Source organism: Bombina bombina, chromosome 6 (assembly GCF_027579735.1).
Source record: "Bombina bombina isolate aBomBom1 chromosome 6, aBomBom1.pri, whole genome shotgun sequence".
In the NCBI taxonomy this organism is placed as follows: Eukaryota; Metazoa; Chordata; class Amphibia; order Anura; family Bombinatoridae; genus Bombina; species Bombina bombina.
Genome location: NC_069504.1, coordinates 771,591,664 through 771,613,430, shown reverse-complemented (window position 1 = coordinate 771,613,430; position 21,767 = coordinate 771,591,664). Strand labels below are relative to the sequence as shown.

At 38.5% G+C, this 21,767-nt stretch overlaps 1 protein-coding gene across 2 annotated transcripts in view; it reads right to left on the bottom strand.

Moving 5' to 3' along the window:
• Positions 1-21,767, bottom strand: part of ADGRE5 (adhesion G protein-coupled receptor E5) — a 580,790-nt gene that overhangs the window by 88,062 nt on the left and 470,961 nt on the right. For both annotated transcript variants that reach the window (XM_053718071.1, XM_053718072.1), the window contains 2 exons: positions 3,731-3,795; positions 1,057-1,137 (listed from right to left, as the gene is read on the bottom strand). In XM_053718071.1, coding sequence (XP_053574046.1) covers positions 1,057-1,137; positions 3,731-3,795 — 146 coding nt within the window. The remainder of the gene's footprint in view (positions 1-1,056; positions 1,138-3,730; positions 3,796-21,767) is intronic.

Sequence of the window (21,767 nt, the reverse complement as noted above, 5' to 3'; positions counted from 1 at the left end):
CAAATAAAAATAAAGATGGACTTGTGATATCAATAATGCCGAGGTTTAACTGACAATCACTGGGGGTTGTTCATTGTTATTTATTATGTTTGATTATCTTTTGGTTATTTATTTGTTAATAAAAGCTGTAGCCTTTATAACCCAAAAAAAGATTGTACATGTTGTATGTTCTTTTGTTAATATAAACATAGTGCTGAAATATGGGGTCAATATAACATTTTTATGTAGCCTTTGTGTCTTCTAATGTCAGTTCCTGAACATACAAAAAAATATTTTCATAAATCTTTTGTAATATATCATCATTTTGTACCCCTCTATGCATGTATTACATACTACCTACATTAATAAACTATGCTATCTAGTCATTTACTCACAATGCATGAAAGTTAAGAAATGTGCAAACTCTACATGTAGCCTACCTTATACATATGAAATGAGGAAAAAAGAGCACACTGGGTCATCAGAGTATATCCACCAATTTATTGGGATACAGGCTTGGTCAGCAAGGTAAACTCTTTATCTGACGCGTTTCGCGCATGCGTACATGAGCTTCATCAGTGTACCTTATACATAACCTTAAAGGGATTTGAAACCCACATTTTTTTTGTTCATGATTCGGATAGAGCATGCAATTTAAGCAACTTTAAAATTTACAATTTTTCTTTATTCTCTTGCTATCTTTATTTGAAAAAGCAGGAATGTAAGCATAGGAGCCGGCCCATTTTTGGTTCAGAATCCAGGGTAGCGCTTGCTGATTGGTGGCTACATTTAGACAAAAATCAGCAAGTGCTATTGAGGTGCTGAACAAAAAATGGGATGGCTCCTAAGCGTACATTCCAGAATTTTCAAATAAAGATACAGAGAGAATGAAGAAAAATTGTTAATAGGAGTAAATTAGAAAGTTGCTTAAAATTGCATGATCTATCATCATGAACGTTTAATTTTGACTAGAATATCCCTTTAACAGAAGCTGTTTTGACATTTCTTAAATGTTGCTAAACATATGACTGAAAATGGTTTGAGCATAAATAAAATTTAAGCATGCGGCTTTCTCACCTTCTCCATAGCAGATTGTTGGTCCACTGTTGTTTCATTACATGATGGAGTTACAGAAGAGATGAGGTTATTTAGATGACACTGCAACAGGAAACATAAAAAAAAATTGCAGCAATTAAGAATTTAGCAATATTAAAGGAAAATGTCTATTCTATTTTTTGAAACATTTATCGATTTTATATAATTTTATATAATTTATTTATATAACATTTTAAACACTTCTGGGTTGATAACAATCCTGCGCTTCTTTTCTGCAAATAACGATTTCTGAACATCAGCTGATATTGTTATTGAAATGGTTATAATTATTATTATCATTTATCAATTACATCACTGGTTGAAGGGTCTGTATGCACTCAGTGTGCTCTAAAACAATAGAGATATGTGTGTGTATGTCTCTTTAAGGAATTTGAAAAAGGTCATTATGGGTATAGTGGACATGTATTTTGTATTCAGAGAACTAATATTTTTTTGGGGGTATCCGTTAACAACTCAACAACTGGTATATGGGGGTTTATCAAGTTCTTTTAACTGTGGGATTTGAAAATTGAAACTTAGCCTTGAAAATGTGTTGATAAATTATTTGGAATTTGGATCGTGATCAGAACTAGCACGTTAAGAATAGGGCCATTTTTCGCAAAACCGATAGTGAATATTGTGTTAATCACATTAACATCCAATGGCTTAATGGATAGATTGTGATAAATCCCTTCATATCAATCATAAATTTACATTCTTATGATCATATCTAATTTGTTTACAAATTAAATAGATTAAAATTGTGATTTGAGCAATATTTAAAACTCTGCATTAAACCAAGAAATTATATATATATATATATATATATATATATATATATATATTATATATATATATCCATGGTGCTGAACCTAAAATGGGCTGGCTGTTAAGATTTACATTCCTGCTTTTAAAATAAAGATAGCAAGAGAATGAAGAAAAATTGATAATAGGAGTAAATTAGAAAGTTGCTTAATGCTTTTTCTGAATCATGAAATAAAAAATTTGGGTTCAATGTCCCTTTAAAAATAACAAACACATTTTCTATTGAATTTTTAATGCATTAGAATAGATCCTATTAAAAAGTATTCATATTGAACTAACATTGCTTTCTCTTTTTTTTATCAGACGTTCCTCTGTTGATTAAACCTTCTATGATCTTTCCTTTTCAGTAAACGAGCAAACTTTCTGCAAACATGGCCAATTTTTTATACAATAAAACATTTAATTTCTGTATATATATATATATATATATATATATATATATATATATATATATATATACATACACTCACCGGCCACTGTATTAGGTACACCTGTTCAATTGCTTGGTAACACAAATTGCTAATTAGCCAATCACATGGCAGCAACTCAATGCATTTAGGCATCTAGATGTGGTGAAGACAACTTGAAACCGAGCACCAGAATAGGGAAGAAAGGGGATTCAAGTGACTTTGAACGTGGCATGGTTGTTGGTGCCAGACGGCCTGCTCTGAGTATTTCAAAAACTGCTGATCCACTGGGATTTTCATGCACAACCATCTCTAGGGTTTACAGAGAATGGTCCGAAAGAGAAAATATCCAGTGAGCGGCAGTTGTGTGAATGACAATGCCTTGTTGATGTCAGAGGTCAAAGGAGAATTGGCGACTGGTTCGAGATGATAGAAAGGCAACAGTAACTCAAATAACCACTCGTCACAACAAAGGTATGCAGAATACCATCTCTGAACGCACAACATGTCGAACCTTGAAGCAGATGGTCTACAGCAGCAGAAGACAACACTGGGTGCCACTCCTGTCAGCTAAGAACAGGAAACTGAGGCTACAATTTGCACAGGCTCACCAAAATTGGACAATAGAAGATTAGAAAAACGTTGCCTGGTCTGATGAGTTTCAATTTCAGCTGCGACAATCAGATGGTAGGGTCAAAATTTGGCGTAAACAACATGAAAGCATGGATCCATCCTGCCTTGTATCAACGGTTCAGGCTGGTGGTGTAATGGCGTGGGGGATATTTTCTTTGCATACTTTGGGCCCCTGAGTTTTGTTGCTGACCATGTCCATCTCTTTATGACTCCAGTGTACCCATCTTCTGATGGCTAATTCCAGCAGTATAATGCACCATGTCACAAAGCTCATATCTCAAACTGGTTTCTTGACATGACAATGAGTTCACTGTACTGCACTGGCCTCTACAGTCACCAGATCTCCATCCAATAGAGCACCTTTGGGATGTGGTGGAACGGGAGATTTGCATCATGTATGTGCAGCCGACAAATCTGCACCAACTGCGTGATGCTTTCATGTCAATATGGACCAAAATCTCAGAGGAATGTTTCCAATACCTTGTTGAATCTATGCCATGAAGAATTAATGCAGTTCTGAATACAAAAGGGGGTCCAACCCGGTACTAACAAGGTGTACCTAATAAAGTGGCCGGTTATTGTATATATATATATATATGATACCACATTTTTCTCTGCAACATCCCTTTAAGACATAAATTTCAAATATATTCAAATTCACTGATGCACTGGTTCTGAATCTCAAATTGCTTTAACAAGATTACCCTCTCAGTAAAATACAACTACTTGGTGTTTTGCTTTTCACCCTTAGCAAGTGTATTTGTAAAATGAATGTGCACTTTAGGTCTTACCAATGAATTTGTGCATGGTGGCTGTGTCTCGCTCAGAGCATCTTTCGATGTCGTCTTACATTTCACTGTAATAACATGATACCCATATTTATAAACGTGTAAACATATTAGTTAAAGACGAAAATATAGAAATGTTCACATACAGAAGATACAAAATTAATTAATGGAATTAAGGTTCCTGTATAGCTACAGCTGTCCTGCACAAAAATTCTAAATGACCCAAGAGTGACCAGGATGGGCCTAGCGGTTGGGGTCTGCTTTATCCACTTAGACTCTGACAAATCCTGTTTCTTAAAAATATATTATTTTAAAAGTAGTCACAGATAAAGACCAAATCATTGAATAAATTATAAAAAAAAGTTATGGAAGAACAGAGATCTTTAAGATACCTACTGCTTTTTGAAATAAAAAAATAAATATATAAATGTGTACAGCAATGCTGGGTAATTGTTTGTGTTTAAAATCAAATATTACAATTAACTGGCATTTTTGCACTGTTTTAAAAAAAAAAATATCAATAGCATTTTTTAACAAAGTGCCATGTTTTTTTTTAAATACAAATAAATCTTTGTTGGGCCTTTTTAAAAAAAAAATGTTTTTAGAATGTTTTATTCTTTTTGTAGATAAATACCTTTATTTTCTTGTATCAGTTTCCTCACGGATGACCTATGAAAAGGTCCCAAACCAGCCAACCAGCTACCCTATAACTTTGCTTGTTGTCTGACTGAACATGACGAATGAGAGTTATGTTTGCTTACAAAAAATGAAATATCAATTTACACAAAGCTTAGTTTTTCTATTTCTCATTATAAATGGCACAATTACCATATGCACACAATACACAAGAATACAAATTGTCATGGTTCTAGTATAAACAAATTAAAGGAGAAATTATTAGACTGCAAAAAAATTTGTGAACACATTTCACCAGAGCAAACCAGTAGTCTTCTGACAAATGAAACATTGCTTGCTAATTGGTACAATAAACAAACATAGCATGAAATGACAACTGTAGCAACACTACACATTTTACATACATAGGAGTTTTTCACATAATAGTTTTAACATTTAGAGTAAGAGGTTGCTATAATTTTTTAATTTTGATCTGATAATTTCAACATAGGAATCCAGTTTTGACCACATCTGTATGAGAACATAGGGCATCCATAGAGTGAATAATAGTTTTGGGACTTTCTCTGCACCTCTAGGCACTATAAGAATGTTGCTGACCAAAAGTGAAGTAGACCTCCAGTTTCTCATATGAGTAAATTATTCTAGCTTTCTACCAAACACCTAAAATTGTATCAGTTCTCTGACAGCCTCAGACCTAAGCTTGTTGTTTTATTTTCTTCACATTTTGTGTAGTTTTAAGCTGGTCTTACCTTCTTCTATGAAAATCCATCCAGTATTTTACTTCTCCTTATAAAAACCCACTGCCTATAATTGGTTTTGGAGACTAGTACATTGTCCTTCAACCCTTGTCATGGACAACCAGAATACAAAGTTTCTTGGATCCTGGATTAAAAACTTCATGGCAGAGGATTGCATCACTTAGTGGACTTGAACACATTGGGGAGCGCAACTGATAGTGCAGGGTGCGTTATCCTTAGCACAACCCTACACTAAGAATATTGCACAATACAAATGCAATACAAAGGTAATATGGACAACTTGAATAATGCCGGAACACCAGTGGTGGGAATTACTCTTCCTGTGGCATCCCTTCTTCCCTCACCTTAGCAGCAATCAGAACTGGATCATACTGGATTAATGTAGGCTTACTTGTGGGGCTTCAGGAAGGTTACCACAAGAAGAGTAATTATTAGAGTAACCCATATAAACTTGGTATTGCTGGTGATTGCTTTGTTTTCACAGGTGGAAATTGACTCCAACTATCAATGGAAACTGTGAGGGTTTACATCAACACAATAACTTGATTTATTTTTTGAGGGAAGACTCTGGTACCTATTTTTCATTAATTAATTAATTTTCAAATCAGCCAATAGGATTTTAGAAGCTCTCATCCTATTGGCTGATTTCAATGAATGATGGATGAAGATGTCACTGCCTGGATGAAAACTTCTTGCCGCCTGGATGTCCGGACTTCAGCAACCGTGAGTAGATATTTTGGGGTTAGTGTTTTTTTTGGGGTGTTTTTTCAGATTAGGGTTTGGGCTTTTGAAAAAGAGCTAAATACCCTTTTAAGGGCAATGAAAAAGAGCTGAATGCCCCTTTAAGGGCAATGCCCATACAAATGCTCCTTTAGGGGCAATGGGTAGCTTAGTTTTTTTTAGAGTTAGGTTTTTTTATTTTGTGGGGTTGGTTGGGTGGTGGGTTTTACTGTTGTGGGGACTATTTTTTTACAGGTAAAAGAGTGTTAGGTTTTTTTAAATTTTAAATTTAATTTTTTTTAATTGGTAGTATTTTTATTTTATTAGAATAGTAAGGTTAGGTTAATTTATAGTTTAATGTTAGGGTTATTTTTATTTCACAGGTAAGTTTTTATTTATTTAAATATAGTTATATTGTAATTTTAATTTAAAGTTGGGGGGTGTTAGGTTTAGGGGTTAATAGTTTAATTTAGTGTTTTGCGATGTGGGGGGCCGGTGGTTTAGGGGTTAATAGGTTTATTTAGTGGCGAAGATGTGGGAGGCCGGAGGTTTAGGGGTTAATAGGTTTATTTAGTTGCAGAGATGTGGGAGGCCGGAGGTTTAGGGGTTAATAACTTTATTATAGTGGCAGTGATGTCGGGGAGTGGCGGAATAGGGGTTAATAACTTTTATTAGTGTTGGCGATGTCGGGAGCGGCAGATTAGGGGTGAATAACTTTATTTAGGTGTCGTCGATGTCGGGGACAGCAGATTAGGGGTGTTTAGATTTGGGGTTTATGTTAGGGTGTTAGGTTTAAACGTAACTTTTTTTTCCCCATAGACATCTATGGGGTTGCGTTTCGGAAATTTTTCATTCCGCACTTCAGGTGTTTTTTTCTAACACTCTCTCCCCATTGATATCTTTGGGGGAAAGCTTGCACAAGCACATCAAAGCACGCACATATCACACGCACAAGGAGGCTTTTCAGTAACTCGTAATGGCAGCGATATGGAGGGTGAAATAACGCAACTTTTTGGCATTAGTTTTGCACCCTGTTTAGCGTAAAACTCGTAATCTAAGTGTTAATCATTTATTAAATATACAAAAACTGATTCCTTTTTTGTACTTGTGGGTTTATTTTTTGATTGGGGCTTTATTACCTATGTGTCGGATAGGGTAGTCTTTATTCCTTTTGGTCAGTTTTTCTTGATTTTGTTATTTGTTTCTGCTTTTTCCTACCTCCAAGCACTGTCTCACTGTAATGCATTGTTGTATGAAGGGATACGTTTGGGTTAACCCTATAATATATATAGTTAGTACTGGATTGGACAATTCCTAATATCTATCTTCAACTGTCCATGGGATTCACGCTGTCACCTCTAATACAACTGCCAGGGCGCTGAAAACCAACGGATAAAATTGCTGTAGTAAATAATCTACACTCACTGAGCTTTTGCAAACAATCCTTATTTTGGGCTAGATTATAACTAGCACACTAAGTGTATCAATATCGCGACCGCACTAACTTTAGTGGGGTATTACAAGTGAAAAGTAAACGCGACCACTAAATTTGCGTTCGTCGGATTAGCGTGATCGAAGACCATGCGTAAATGTTAAGGGTTTAAAAAATGTGCAATAAACACAAGATAAAACACATTTAAAATACAGTTACACTCATAGAAACACTATCTGTATTCATACACATTTTTATAAAAGAAAAGTTATAAGGGTTCAAAGGTATATGACATATGCATACATATACATGTTTAAATATGTGTAAATATGTGTAAATATGTGTATTATTACACATACATATATATATATACATATGTATATAAATGGAAAAGGAAATGAAGCACTCACTGGACTGAATGAATATCTGTGTTACAAATTTTTATTTGTGACGTTTTGGGACCTCAAACGTCCCTTCTTCTGACAACACTAAAGTGCAAATGAACAAACTTATAAAGGCCTGTAGCCCCCCCCCCCCCCATTGCGGTCAACAATCACTGGAGACCGTGTGCAAAAAAGGGTAATACCATATAGATAACCCAGGTTTGAATCCATTACAATATTGGTAAGCCAATCATAAAACAAAACTGGCTCATGCGTTGAATACAATACAATACAATACAATATTAATACAAATTTTTAATAAAAATAAATAAAAAACAACAATATTCTGTGTCTCTATCTCAATAATGATAAGTGATCCCACTAACATCACACTCCCCCAATCAGCAGGGTTCCAAACATTGGAACAATCCACGTTCCAGAGCTCACTATTGGCTGAATGACAACCACACCTTAAACAGACAGAGCGGGCCAACCGGAAGTGATTGTAATCCCTATGGTAACCACATTAAACCCTCCGTGTCTGTGTCACTAATAGAGACAATGGGCGTGATCACATATACGGCGCAGGTTTCGGCGCAAGCGTGGGAACCTGCGCCGCCCGTAATTTCACCTCGCACATCGGGGTATTACATATACCCCGCTGGTAATTCATAAAGTGCCGTAAGTCTGATAAACTAGCGATGTCCAGAAATGAGCGTAAATACAAATTTCTGGAGTCGCTAGTGACTTACGGCACTTTAGAAACTGTCGGCGCCTAAGAAAAGTACAGAAAATAAAAAATGTCCCGTAAAAATCTAACCTGCCTCCCAAAAATAAGCCTGACACGTAAAAACCCCTATATCCACAATCCCCCCTCTCACTACTAATAATAAATGTATTAACCCCTAGACCGACAACTCCCCACAACGCAATAAGCCTAATTACAATTACCGCAAGTAATAACTAAATTATTAACCCCATAAACCGCCATAGCCCACACCACAAGTGATAAATAAATTATTAACCCCTAAACCGCCATAGCCCACAACGCAAGTAACCTATTCAAGTATTAACCCCTAAACCGCCATAGCCCACATAGGCTATTAAATGTATTAACCCCTAATCTGCCACCGCCACTATAATAAAGTTATTAACCCCTAAACCTAAGTCTAACCCTAACCCTAACACCCCCCTAACTTAAATATTATTAAAATAAATCTAAATAATATTACTATTATTAACTAAATTATTCCTATTTAAAACTTAATACTTACCTATAAAATAAACCCTAAGATAGCTACAATATAATTAATAATTACATTGTAGCTATTTTAGGATTTATTTTTATTTTACAGGCAACTTTGTATTTATTTTAACTAGGTACAATAGCTATTAAATAGTTAATAACTATTTAATAGCTACCTAGTTAAAAAAAAGTACACATTTACCTGTAAAATAAAACCTAACCTAAGTTACAATTACACCTAACACTACACTATCATTAAATTAATTAAATAAATTAACAACAATTACCTAAAATTAAATACAATTAAATAAAATAAACTATAGTACAAAAAACAAACAAACACTAAATTAAAGAAAAAAAAATTACAAGAAGTTTAAACTAATTACACCTAATCTAAGCCCCCTAAAAAAATAAGAAAGCCCCCCAAAATAATAAAATTCCCTACCCTATACTAAATTACAAATAGCCCTTAAAAGGGCTCTTTGCGGGGCATTGCCCCAAAGTAATCAGCTCTTTTACCTGTAAAAAAAGAAATACAACCCCCCCAACATTAAAACCCACCACCCACACACACAACCTTACTCTAAAACCCACCCAATCCCCCCTTAAAAAAACCTAACACTATCCCCTTGAAGATCACCCTACCTTGAGCCGTCTTCACCCAGCCGGGCAGAAGTCTTCATCCAATCTGGGCACAAGTGGTCCTCCAGCCGGGCAGAAGTCTTCATCCGATCCGGGCAGAAGAGGTCCTCCAGCCGGGCAGAAGTCTTCATCTAAGCGGCATCTTCTATCTTCTTCCATCGGACGAGGAGCGGCTCCATCTTGAAGACATCCGACGCGGAGCATCCTTCCTGGCCGACGGACTAATGACGAATGAAGGTTCCTTTAAATGACGTCATCCAAGATGGCGTCCCTTGAATTCCGATTGGCTGATAGAATTCTATCAGCCAATCGGAATTAAAGTAGGAAAAATCCTATTGGCTGATGCAATCAGTCAATAGGATTGAGCTTGCATTCTATTGGCTGATTGGAACAGCCAATAGGATTTTTCCTACCTTTTCCGATTGGCTGATAGAATTCAGCCAATCGGAATTCAAGGGACGCCATCTTGGATGACGTCATTTAAAGGAACCTTCATTCGTCGTTAGTCCGTCTGCCAGGAAGGATGCTCCGCGTCGGATGTCTTCAAGATGGAGCCGCTCCTCGTCGGATGGAAGAACATAGAAGATGCCACTTGGACTTCTGCCCGGCTGGAGGACCTCTTCTGCCTGGATCGGATGAAGACTTCTGCCCGGCTGGAGGACCACTTGTGCCCGGATCGGATGAAAACTTCTGCCCGGCTGGGTGAAGACGGCTCAAGGTAGGGTGATCTTCAAGGGGGTAGTGTTAGGTTTTTTTAAGGGGGGATTGGGTGGGTTTTAAAGTAAGGTTGGGTGTGTGGGTGATGGGTTTTAATGTTGGGGGGTTGTATTTCTTTTTTTACAGGTAAAAGAGCTGCTTACTTTGGGGCAATGCCCCACAAAAAGCCCTTTTAAGGGCTATTTGTAATTTAGTATAGGGTAGGGAATTTTATTATTTTGCGGGGCTTTTTAATTTTATTAGGGGGCTTAGATTAGGTGTAATTAGTTTAAACTTCTTGTAATTTTTTCCCCTGTAATTTAGTGTTTGTTTTTTTCTGTATAGTTTATTTTATTTAATTGTATTTAATTTTAGGTAATTGTAGTTAATTTATTTAATTAATTTAATGATAGCGTAGTGTTAGGTGTAATTGTAGGTTAGGTTTATTTTACAGGTAAATTTGTACTTATTTTAACTAGGTAGCTATTAAATAGTTATTAACTATTTAATAGCTATTGTACCTTTTTAAAATAAATACAAAGTTGCCTGTAAAATAAAAATAAATCCTAAAATAGCTACAATGTAATTATTAATTATATTGTAGCTATCTTAGGGTTTATTTTATAGGTAAGTATTTTGTTTTAAATAGGAATAATTTAGTTAATAATAGTAATATTATTTAGATTTATTTAAATAATATTTAAGTTAGGGGGGTGTTAGGGTTAGACTTAGGTTTAGGGGTTAATAACTTTATTATAGTGGCGGCAACGTTGGCGGCGGCAGATTAGGGGTTAATAGATTTAATAGGCTATGTGGGCTATGGCAGTTTAGGGGTTAATACTAGAATAGGTTTATTGCGGTGTTGGCTATGGCGGTTTATGGGTTAATAGACTTTATTAGTTATTGCGGTGGGGGATTGCGGTTGACAGGTAGATAGACATTGCACATGCGTTATGCGTTTATTTTTCAAGGCATTTTCGGGAGTTACGGTGCTCTCATACTCAGCGCAAGGCCTGCTACGGCTGCCTTTTATGGCGAGGTAAAAATGGAGTAAGATTTTTCCATTTTCGCCACGTAAGGCCTTGCGCTGGATATTGGATACCGATTTACGACGCGGTCCCATGTTAGCCTATGGGAGTAAAAATTGCGAGCGACAGGTGAAATATACGGGTGTAACTTGTATGCTACGCCGTATATGTGATACCAAAACAGCGCAAAAACCGGCGTTGCCGGCTTTTGCGGCCGATGCTGCATATGTAATGGGGCCCAATAACGGCAATCTTCGCACCACTGAGATACACTATTCCATCTCTCAAATAGACGCTGCGTCACCAACCGCCCGATCGAAAGAGCAGTTAAACCGCTGTGTTACAAAGAACACTCTCATACACACTGCTCAGAAGCACCTCCCCTGAGAACTGATAGGTACCTCAAAGACACACCTCCATTCCCATAGGCTAGGAGAATAATAGGCATCCCGTGACAACAACTCGAAAGAACAAGCCTCCCGAACCTGTCAGTATAACACCGATCTCTAATAGGGAAACATTACCCAGCTCTATGCTTTACACACTAAATTAAAAATAAAAATAAAACACAAACTGGCCCACCATAAGGTAGTCTGATCACAGCCGATCGACCAAATCCATATCATGATAATGGTCATCAACTATCAGCTCCTCCACCGATACCGTTCGGCAAATCTATAAACTAAGTACGGATATGGAATATGTATCTAGCATTCCATAAACACATCAACCACTCTATTCCATTCACTCGCGGTGCTCCACCGATGGCGTAATATGCCCCAAATTAAATGACCAAACCAGGTGACCATACTAGATAAACATTATATACCAAAATATTTATATTTATATAATCTACCATACTCTTAAGACCCCCCTATGCGGTCAGACCGAATAGAATTCACATGCAACACTCTGTCACATATAACAACCGTACACAACTGTGACAAACAAATATCCAAATAGAAAACTGTGATAAATGTGTATCTCCAACATATACCTATAATAGGCCAGGGTAATCATACCCAAATGTATCAAGTCGTACCTGGAGGGTCACTACTCCAGATCATAAATATATATATATCATAGACCCATCCTAGTGAAGACTCCAATATCCATATGCCACAACGGGAGCCCAACACCCACCTGATCTGGGAATGGAGAAGTGGGACCACGTTCACGAGTGTGAACAAAAAAGTGTAAGTGTAATAGAAAAGTGAAAGTGTAATAAGAACCAAACATTAACACCAACATTTAAAAAACACCAACATTTAAAAAAGAGACCAAAACTGGGCTCTTATTAAAACCAAAATATCCTACATGCAACATTATAGTAACACTGGGTTCCACTGCTTTCGGATCCTACAGTGTTATAACAAACAGATGGAGCATCTATAGACCAACATGGTGAATAAATATGCGAAATACACATCCACCATGAAAGACTATATAGACCCAAAGATCCACCATACTTGGATCCTACAGTGTATTGACAAACAGATGGATAATATCTTAACCAACATGCTGGATTGAAAATTAATACATGTTGATGAATTGCTAGTCAACAAGGCCACCATATGATATCATGAAATCGTGTACTCTCATGGATGAATGTGATCAAGACTCTCATTAGACCTCCTGTAGTGTCCTCGCATGAGGAGAGTCTGTCATAGGAATGCCTGCCACCCAGATTGGACATTGAGACCCCTGGGTGCCAGGGTTCCCAGTTCATGTATCCATCTGGCTTCTTGTTGTAACAGAATCTTGGCTCTATTGCCCCCTCTTCTTGGTGCCGGCACATGATCTATAATACGGAATCTCAAGTCCATAACGGTATGTCCTCTCTCCAAAAAGTGTTGGGCTACCGGTTGATCTGATTTTCCAACCTTCAGGGCAGTCCTTATACTTGATCGGTGGTTAGCCATACGGATCCGGGCATCATCAATAGTTTTTCCAGTATAGAAAAGCCCACAAGGGCAATTGAGGAGGTAGATAATGTGAGTTGTCGTACATGTAAAGGAAGTAGTTGATCTTGTATTTCTTCTTTTTCTCAGGGTGCTGGAACGTGCTCCCAGTGTGCATGCTGTTGCAAGTCACACAACGCATGCATTTAAAGCAACCGCTTTTCCTCTTCAGCCACATCTGCTTCTCCGTTGATGTTGCTAAGTCTGTCTTCATCAGGAGATCCTTTAAGCTCTTACCTCTCCTGTATGCCAGTCATGGTGCCCCCCATTTTAAAAACGGCAGTGAGGGGTCGGACTGGATAAACTTCCATTCCTCTTTAATGGCTTTTGAGATTCGGTACTGGTCTGGAGTATAAGTTGTCACAAATGTGAGTTGTGCACTATTATCTCTTGTAGCCTTCTCTCTTCCAGTGTCCACCTCGATTGCCTGATCACCTATGGTTTGTAAATGTTTCTTTTTGTATCCACGTTGTGCGAATCTTTCAACCATTTCCGTTAACTGGACTTCACACTGTACTGGATCTGTGTTGTTGCGTACCACTCTTTGGAACTGAGCCTTAGGTATATTCCGGATCAGGGCTGATTGGTGACAACTGCTTGCATGAAGGATAGTATTACGATCTGTGCTCTTCCTGAAATGCGTAGTACCAAGTATCCCATTGGATTTAAATATTCTCACATCCAAATAGTCGACAGAATTCCTATCCGCCACATACTGAAATCTGATGGTGCTCTCAAGCGCATTTAAAGTCTCAATCCAGGTCTCCAATGACTTCAAATCATCTTGCCAAATTAGGAACAGATCATCTATGTATCTGCAATAGAACTTAATAGACGGTATCTCATACACCTTCATGTGTGCGGTTTCGTATTCAGCCATCTAGAGATTCGCCAGCGATGGGGCCACATTGGACCCCATCGCTGTTCCTGCTATTTGGAGATAGAACTTATTCTCAAAGCGGAAAAAATTATTTTGCAGACAGATCGTCAAAAGATCTATCAAGACATCTTCAGGTGGGCCAATATATGGCGTTCGTCTCAAGCACTTGGTAACTGCTGAAATGCCTGCTGTGTGAGGAATCACTGTATAAAGGCTTGAGACGTCCATAGTGGCACCCAGGGGTCTCAATGTCCAATCTGGGTGGCAGGCGTTCCTATGACAGATTCTCCTCATGCAAGGACACTACAGGAGGTCTAATGAGAGTCTTTGATCACATTCATCCATGAGAGTACACGATTTCATGATATCATATGGTGGCCTTGTTGACTAGCCATTCATCAACATGTATTAATTTTCAATCCAACATGTTGGTTAAGATATTATCCATCTGTTTGTCAATACACTGTATGTATGGTAGATACAGAGTATGGTAGATTTTATAAATATAAATATTTTGGTATATAATGTTTATCTAGTATGGTCACCTGGTTTGGTAATTTAATTTGGGGCATATTACGCCATCGGTGGAGCACCGCAAGTGAATGGAATAGAGTGGTTGATGTGTTTATGGAATGCTAGATACATATTCCATATCCGTACTTAGTTTATAGATTTGCAGAACGGTATCTGTGGAGGAGCTGATAGTTGATGACCATTATGATGATATGGATTTGGTCGATCGGCTGTGATCAGACTCCCTTATGGTGGGCCAGTTCATGTTTTATTTTTATTTTAGTGTGTAAAGTATAGAGCTGGATAATGTTTCCCTATTAGACATCGGTGTTATACTGACAGGTTCGGGAGGCTTGTTCTTTCGAGTTGTCATGGGATGCCTATTATTCTTCTAGCCTATGGGAATGGAGGTGTGTCTTTGAGGTACCTATCAGTTCTCAGGGGAGGTGATTCTGAGCAGTCTGTATGAGAGTGTTCTTTGTAACACGGCGGTTTAGCTGCTCTTTCGATCGGGCGGCTGGTGACGCAGCGTATATTTGAGAGATGGAATAGTGTATCTCGGTGGTGCGAAGATTGCCGTTATTGTCTCCATTAGTGACACAGACACGGAGGGTTTAATGTGGTTACCATAGGGATTACAATCACTTTCGGTTGGCCCGCTCTGTCTGTTTAAGGTGTGGTTGTCATTCAGCCAATAGTGAGCTCTGGAACGTGGATTGTTCCAATGTTTGGAACCCTGCTGATTGGGGGAGTGTGATGTTAGTGGGATCATGTATCATTATTGAGATAGAGACACAGAATATTGTTGTTTTTTATTTAATTTTTATTAATTTTTTTTTATTAATATTGTATTGTTTTCAAAACATGAGCCAGTTTTGTTTTATGATTGGCTTACCAATATTGTAATGGATTCACACCTGGGTTATCTATATGGTATTACCCTTTTTTGCACACGGTCTCCAGTGATTGGTGACCGCAATGGGGGAGGGGCCTACAGGCCTTTATAAGTTTGTTCATTTGCACTTTAGTGTTGTCAGAAGAAGGGACGTTTCAGGTCCCGAAACGTCCCGAATAAAAATTTGTAACACAGATATTCGAAGTCCAGTGAGTGCTTCATTTCCTTTTCCGTTTAAATACTCCTTAAGAGCACCCTGGCAGTTGCAGGACGGTGGTGAGAGTGCATATACCTTTTGAACTTTTGCTTATATATATATATATATATATATATATATATATATAAAAGTCTCCAAGGCAAAGCACTCTCACCAAACAGTTATTCAGGAACCAGGGTATATCAAAGAAGAAATTGCACTCACTGGATTTGAAACAAACAAAAAAGTTTACTAGCGTGACGTTTCGGGGTATGCAGTCTGAGGAAGGTGTGAATACCCCGAAAAGTCACGCTAGTAAACTTTTTTGTTTGTTTCAAATCCAGTGAGTGCAATTTCTTCTTTATATATAAAACACACACACACACTTGAGCCCTTTCCAGTTCAATACCTTTAAACAAGAAAACATTTTTTTTTAATATTAATATTTGATAATGTGTTTTAGTGTGTGTGTATACTATAAATATCTTCTCTTAGTTTTTAAATAGATATTCTTATATATACAGTCATGGCCAAAAATATTGGCACCCCTGCATTTCTGTCAGATGATACACCACTTCGCCCAGAAAATTGTTGCAATTACAAATATTTAGGCATTCTCATGTTTATTTCTTTTGTTTGTATTGGTATGACACAAAAAAGTGGAGAAAAAAAAGCCAAATCCTTTTGGGAGAATGTACTGTGGACAGACAAAACAAAATTACAGCTTTTTGATAAAGCCCATCATTTTACTGTTTTCAGAAAAAGAAATTAGGCTTTTAAAGAAAAGAATACAGTCCCTACTGTTAAACATGGTGGGGGTTCACTGATGTTTTGGGGCTCCTTTGCTGCTTCAGGCACTGGACGTCTTGACTGTGTGCATGGCATTCTGAAATCTGAAGACTACCAAAGAATTCTGTGGTGCAATATAGGGCCCAGTGTCAGCAGGACAATGACCCAAAGCACAGATCAAAAAGCACCCAGAACTGGTTTAAGACAAAGTGCTGGAGAGTACTGAACTGGCCAGTAATGAGTCCAGGGGGAAGATTCATTGCCGGAAACATAAGTTAAGAAGCAGCAGTCGTAAGATTGACACCCCTTGCTAGTTGCCGATTGGCAGCAAATATGCAGGGGGCGGCATTGCACAAGCATTTCACAAGAAATGATTGTGCAATGTTAAATGCCGACAGCGTATGCTATCAGCATTTATAGATGCCGGGCTGTCATGATTCATTACAACGAATCATATCTGCCCGGCATATGATAAATTTACCCCCAGATCTCAATCCCATATAGCACCTGTGGAGAGATCTCAAAACAGCAGTTGGGAAAAGGAACCCTTCCAATCTGAGACCTGGAGCAGTTGGCGAAAGAAGAGTGGTCCAAAATTCCAGTAGAGAGGTGTAAGAAACTCATTAATGTTTAAAGGAAGCGATTGATTTCAGTTATTTTTTACAAAGGGTGTGCTACCAAATGTTAGGGTGCCAATCATTTGTCAAGTCAATTTTGGGAGTTTTGCATGCAATGTGTCAGATTTGGCTTTTTTTCTCTACTTTTTTGTGTCATACCAATACAAACAAAATAAAAAAATAAATAAACATGAGAATGCCTAAACATTTGTAATTGCAACAATTTTCTGGGCGAAGTGGTGCATTATCTGACAGAAATGCAGGCGTGCCAATATTTTTGGCCATGACTGTATATCTGTATATACCTATATATATTCATAAAGATATATAGTTATATATTTTAAAAAAAAAACATCAGCTATATATAGAAATATCTATTTAAACTAAATAGAACATTTTCTTCTATGTTAAGAACATTGGAATGTAAGGCACTCATACATCATGTTTGATATAGCACACTTGGTTAAACGTGGTCGGTTTAGCGCACGAACCGTGTTCGTTTTTCCCCCCTGAAAATCCAGCTTCATTGAAGTCTATGGGGAGAAGGCCTGAAGTTTACATGCATTGTGTTTCGCAAACAATTTACTTTCAAATTTCAATGCGTGCAGTGTTTTGCATAAGCAGGAATACTAAATACCGCTCCGGTTGTATTCTAGCCCTTTATTGGTAAAGTTTTGGGGAGTAAGGGGATTCAGTTCCCCGAAACACCACCAATAGAATAAGGTTGTTTGCAAAAGTCCTGCGGGAGCGGATTATTTAATAAAACATTTATATATATCTATACTATAATCGCGTTTGTAACGCATCCGTTGCCGTCGTCAGTTCAGGCATCTGCTGCATATGGAGCTGGAGCGCAATTGGTGCTCCTACTTCATATGAGGGCAGATGCCTGATCGTGACTGTGTGTCACCGTCTGTAATGAACTTCTGCTGGTGCCGGTGGGAGGTGTGGGCGGGAGGCTGGTGGCGGGTGGGGGCGGCTCAGCAGCAGAGTGGGGGAGGGAGTGGGCAGAAATGAAAGGAAGAGGGAGAGATGGGGCAGCTACACTACAGAAAAGGTGTGCGGGGGGGGGACTGAATGGTGATCACGGGGGGGGGGGGAGGTGGTGGGACCACTACACTACAGAAAAAAATTAAGAATAAAAAAAGGGGGTTATAGGTGCTGCCAGTACCTAAGATGACAGCAATAGTTTGAGGGGGTGGGTTAGAGAGCTGTTTGAGGTGGGATCAGGAACAGAGGGATAGGGACAGAGGGATAGAGACAGAGGGACAGGGATAGAGGGATAGGGACAGGGGGATAGGGACAGAGGGATAGGGTCAGGGGCAGAGGTACAGGGATAGAGGGATAGGGACAGAAGGATAGGGACAGAAGGATAGGGATAGAGAGATAGGGACAGAGGGATAGGGACAGGGATAGAGGGACAAGGACAGAGGGATAGGGACAGGGATAGAGGGACAGAGGGATAGGGACAGGGGGATAGGGATAGAGCGATAGGGACAGAGGGATAGAGACAGAGGGATAGGGATAGAGGGATAGGGACAGAGGGATAGGGACAGGGGCAGAGTGATAGGGACAGAGGGATAGGGACAGAGGGATAGGGATAGAGGGACAGGGACAGAGGGACAGGGGCAGAGGGAATAGAAAGGTATAGGGGCAGATGGATAGGGACAGGGACAGAGGGATAGGGACAGGGATAGAGGGACAGGGATAGAGGGATAGGGATAGAGGAATATTGACAGAGGGATAGAGACAGAGGAATAGGGACAGAGGGATAATAGGGACAGGGAAAGAGGGACAGGGGCAGAGGGATAGGGACAGATGGATAGGTATATATCTTTCATTAAACATTTTGGCCCCCGTGTACACAGGCTTTACCACTAGTATGTATATATATATATATATATATATATATATATATATATATTTACATACATTCATCTGCTACTTTATTAGGTACACCTGTTCAATTGCTTGGTAACATAAATTGCTAATCAGCCAATCACATGGCAGCAACTCAATGCATTTAGGCATCTAGATGTGGTGAAGACAACTTGCTGAAGTTCAAATCAAGCATCAGAATGGGGAAGAAAGTGGATTTAAGTGACTTTGAACATGGCATGGTTGTTGGTGCCAGATGGGCTGGTCTGAGTATTTCAAAAACTGCTGATCTACTGAGATTTTCATGCACAACCATCTCTAGGGTTTTCAGAGAATGGCAAGAAAAAGAGAAAATACCCAGCAAGCAGCAGTTTGGAAGAAAATACCTTGTTGATGTCAGAGAAGAATGGGCAGATTGGTTCGAGATGATAGAAAGGCAACAGTAACTCAAATAACCACTCGTTACAACCAAAGTCGAACCTTGAAGCAGATGGGCTACAGCAGCAGAAGACCACACTAGGTGCCACTACTGTCACCTAAGAACAGGAAACTGAGGCTACAATTCACACAGGTTCACCAAAACTGGACAATAGAAGATTGGAAAAATGTGCCTGGTCTGATGAGTCTTGATTTCAGCTGTGACAATCAGATCGTTGGGTGAGAATTTTGCATAAACAACATGAAAGAAAGGATACATCCTGTCTTGTATCAATGGTTTAGGCTGGTAGTGGTGGTGTAATGGTATGGGGGATATCTACTTGGCACACTTTGGGCCCATTAGTACGATTTGAACATCGTTTAAATGCTACAGCCTACCTGAGTATTGTTGCTGACCATGTCCATCCCTTTATGACTACAGTGTACCCATCTTCGGATGGCTAGTTCCAGCAGGATAATGCACCATGCCACAAAGCTCAAATCATCTCAAACTGGTTACATGAACATGACAATGAGTTCACTGTACTCCAATGGCCTCCACAGTCACCAGATCTCAATCCAATAGAGCACCTTTGGTATGTGGTGGAACGGGATATTCGCATCATGGATGTGAAGCTGACAAATCTGCAGCAACTGCGTGATGCTAACATGCCAATATGGACCAACATCTCTGAGGAATGTTTCTAACACCTTCTTGAATCTATGCCACAAAGAATTAAGGCAGTTCTGAAGGCAAAAGGGGGTCCAACTCAGTACTAGCAAGGTGTACCTAATAAAGTGGCCAGTGAGTGTATATACTGTACATACATTCAATTCAAATAAGTGCACTCTCACAAACGGTTTCAATAATGGCCAGGGTGCAAAGTACAAATCCAATATGTGTAAATTAGACAGCACTCACTGGCCAGTGAGTGTATATACTGTACATACATTCAATTCAAATAAGTGCACTCTCACAAACGGTTTCAATAATGGCCAGGGTGCAAAGTACAAATCCAATATGTGTAAATTAGACAGCACTCACTGGACTTACAATGGCAGGAGTAACTTCCAACATTAATATTATTTTCAGATAATAAACGCTGAATCTACTACCATTGTGAGTCCGGAGAGTGCTGTCTAATTTACACATATTGGATTTGTACTTTGCACCCTGGCCATTATTGAAACCGTTTGTGAGAGTGCACTTATTTGAATTGAATGTATGTACAGTATATACACTCACTGGCCACTTTATTAGGTACACCTTGCTAGTACTGAGTTGGGATGCTTCAGGGTATTCACCCCTTTAAGTCACTGCTTTTGGAATAAAAGATTCACTTCATTGTAAGCACAGTGAGTGCTGTCTAATTTATATATATATATATATATATATATATATATATATATATATATATATATTTATACATACAGTAAAAGTCTTAGGCCACCAATCTAAATTTGTTGTTTTAGCAAAGTTTTAATGACCATCCATATTTATTTTTCGGTCTCTTTATTAAGATACAAACAGGAAATACACAAAATATGTACACAAAATATAAAAAAACTATTTTCAGAACAAATGTTTTTTTTCCGGCAAAAGTCAGTACTTAGTGTGACCTCCCCTCTTTTGGTGAGACTTTCTCTTAAGTAATCTAGCTTCTCTCAGCACTTCCCAGAGTTCTTCTTTAGATTTAGGTTGTCTTTTATTTATTTCTCTGTCCAGGTAATCCCATATTGCCTCTGTAATATTCAGGTCTGGATTCTGTGGAGGCCAGTCCATGATTATTAGTGATTTATCAGCTGTTTTTCTCTCCAAATATGATTTAACTGCATTATCAGTGTGTTTGGGATCGTTATCATGCTAAAAAATAAATCCACTCCCAATCAGGCGCTTTCCAGAAGGAATGGCATGATGAATTAAAAAATCTGTCTGTACTTTTCAGCATTCATGATCCCATCAATTCACACAAAATTGCCAACACCACTGGCAGAAATGCAGCCTCAAACCAGGACAAACCCTCCACCATGTTTCACTGAAGGCCATTAGCACTCATTCTTCCATTTCTCTCCAACTTTTCATCTCACATATTGTCAACGATTGGACCCAAAAATTTAAAACTTGGTTTAGTCATTCCATAATACTCTTCCTTTCATATAGGTGGCGAATGTCCATGAGCTTGTTACTGATGGAATATACATTCCTACCATGAGAAGGCAAAGTTTCCCAAACTTCAAATGCCTATAAATACACCTCCTTCCTCACTCATACCTCAGTTTAAAAACTTTGCCTCCTTAGGAGGTGGTGAAGCATGATGTGCTTGATTCTTCAGTGAAAGGCGCTTCTAAGCAT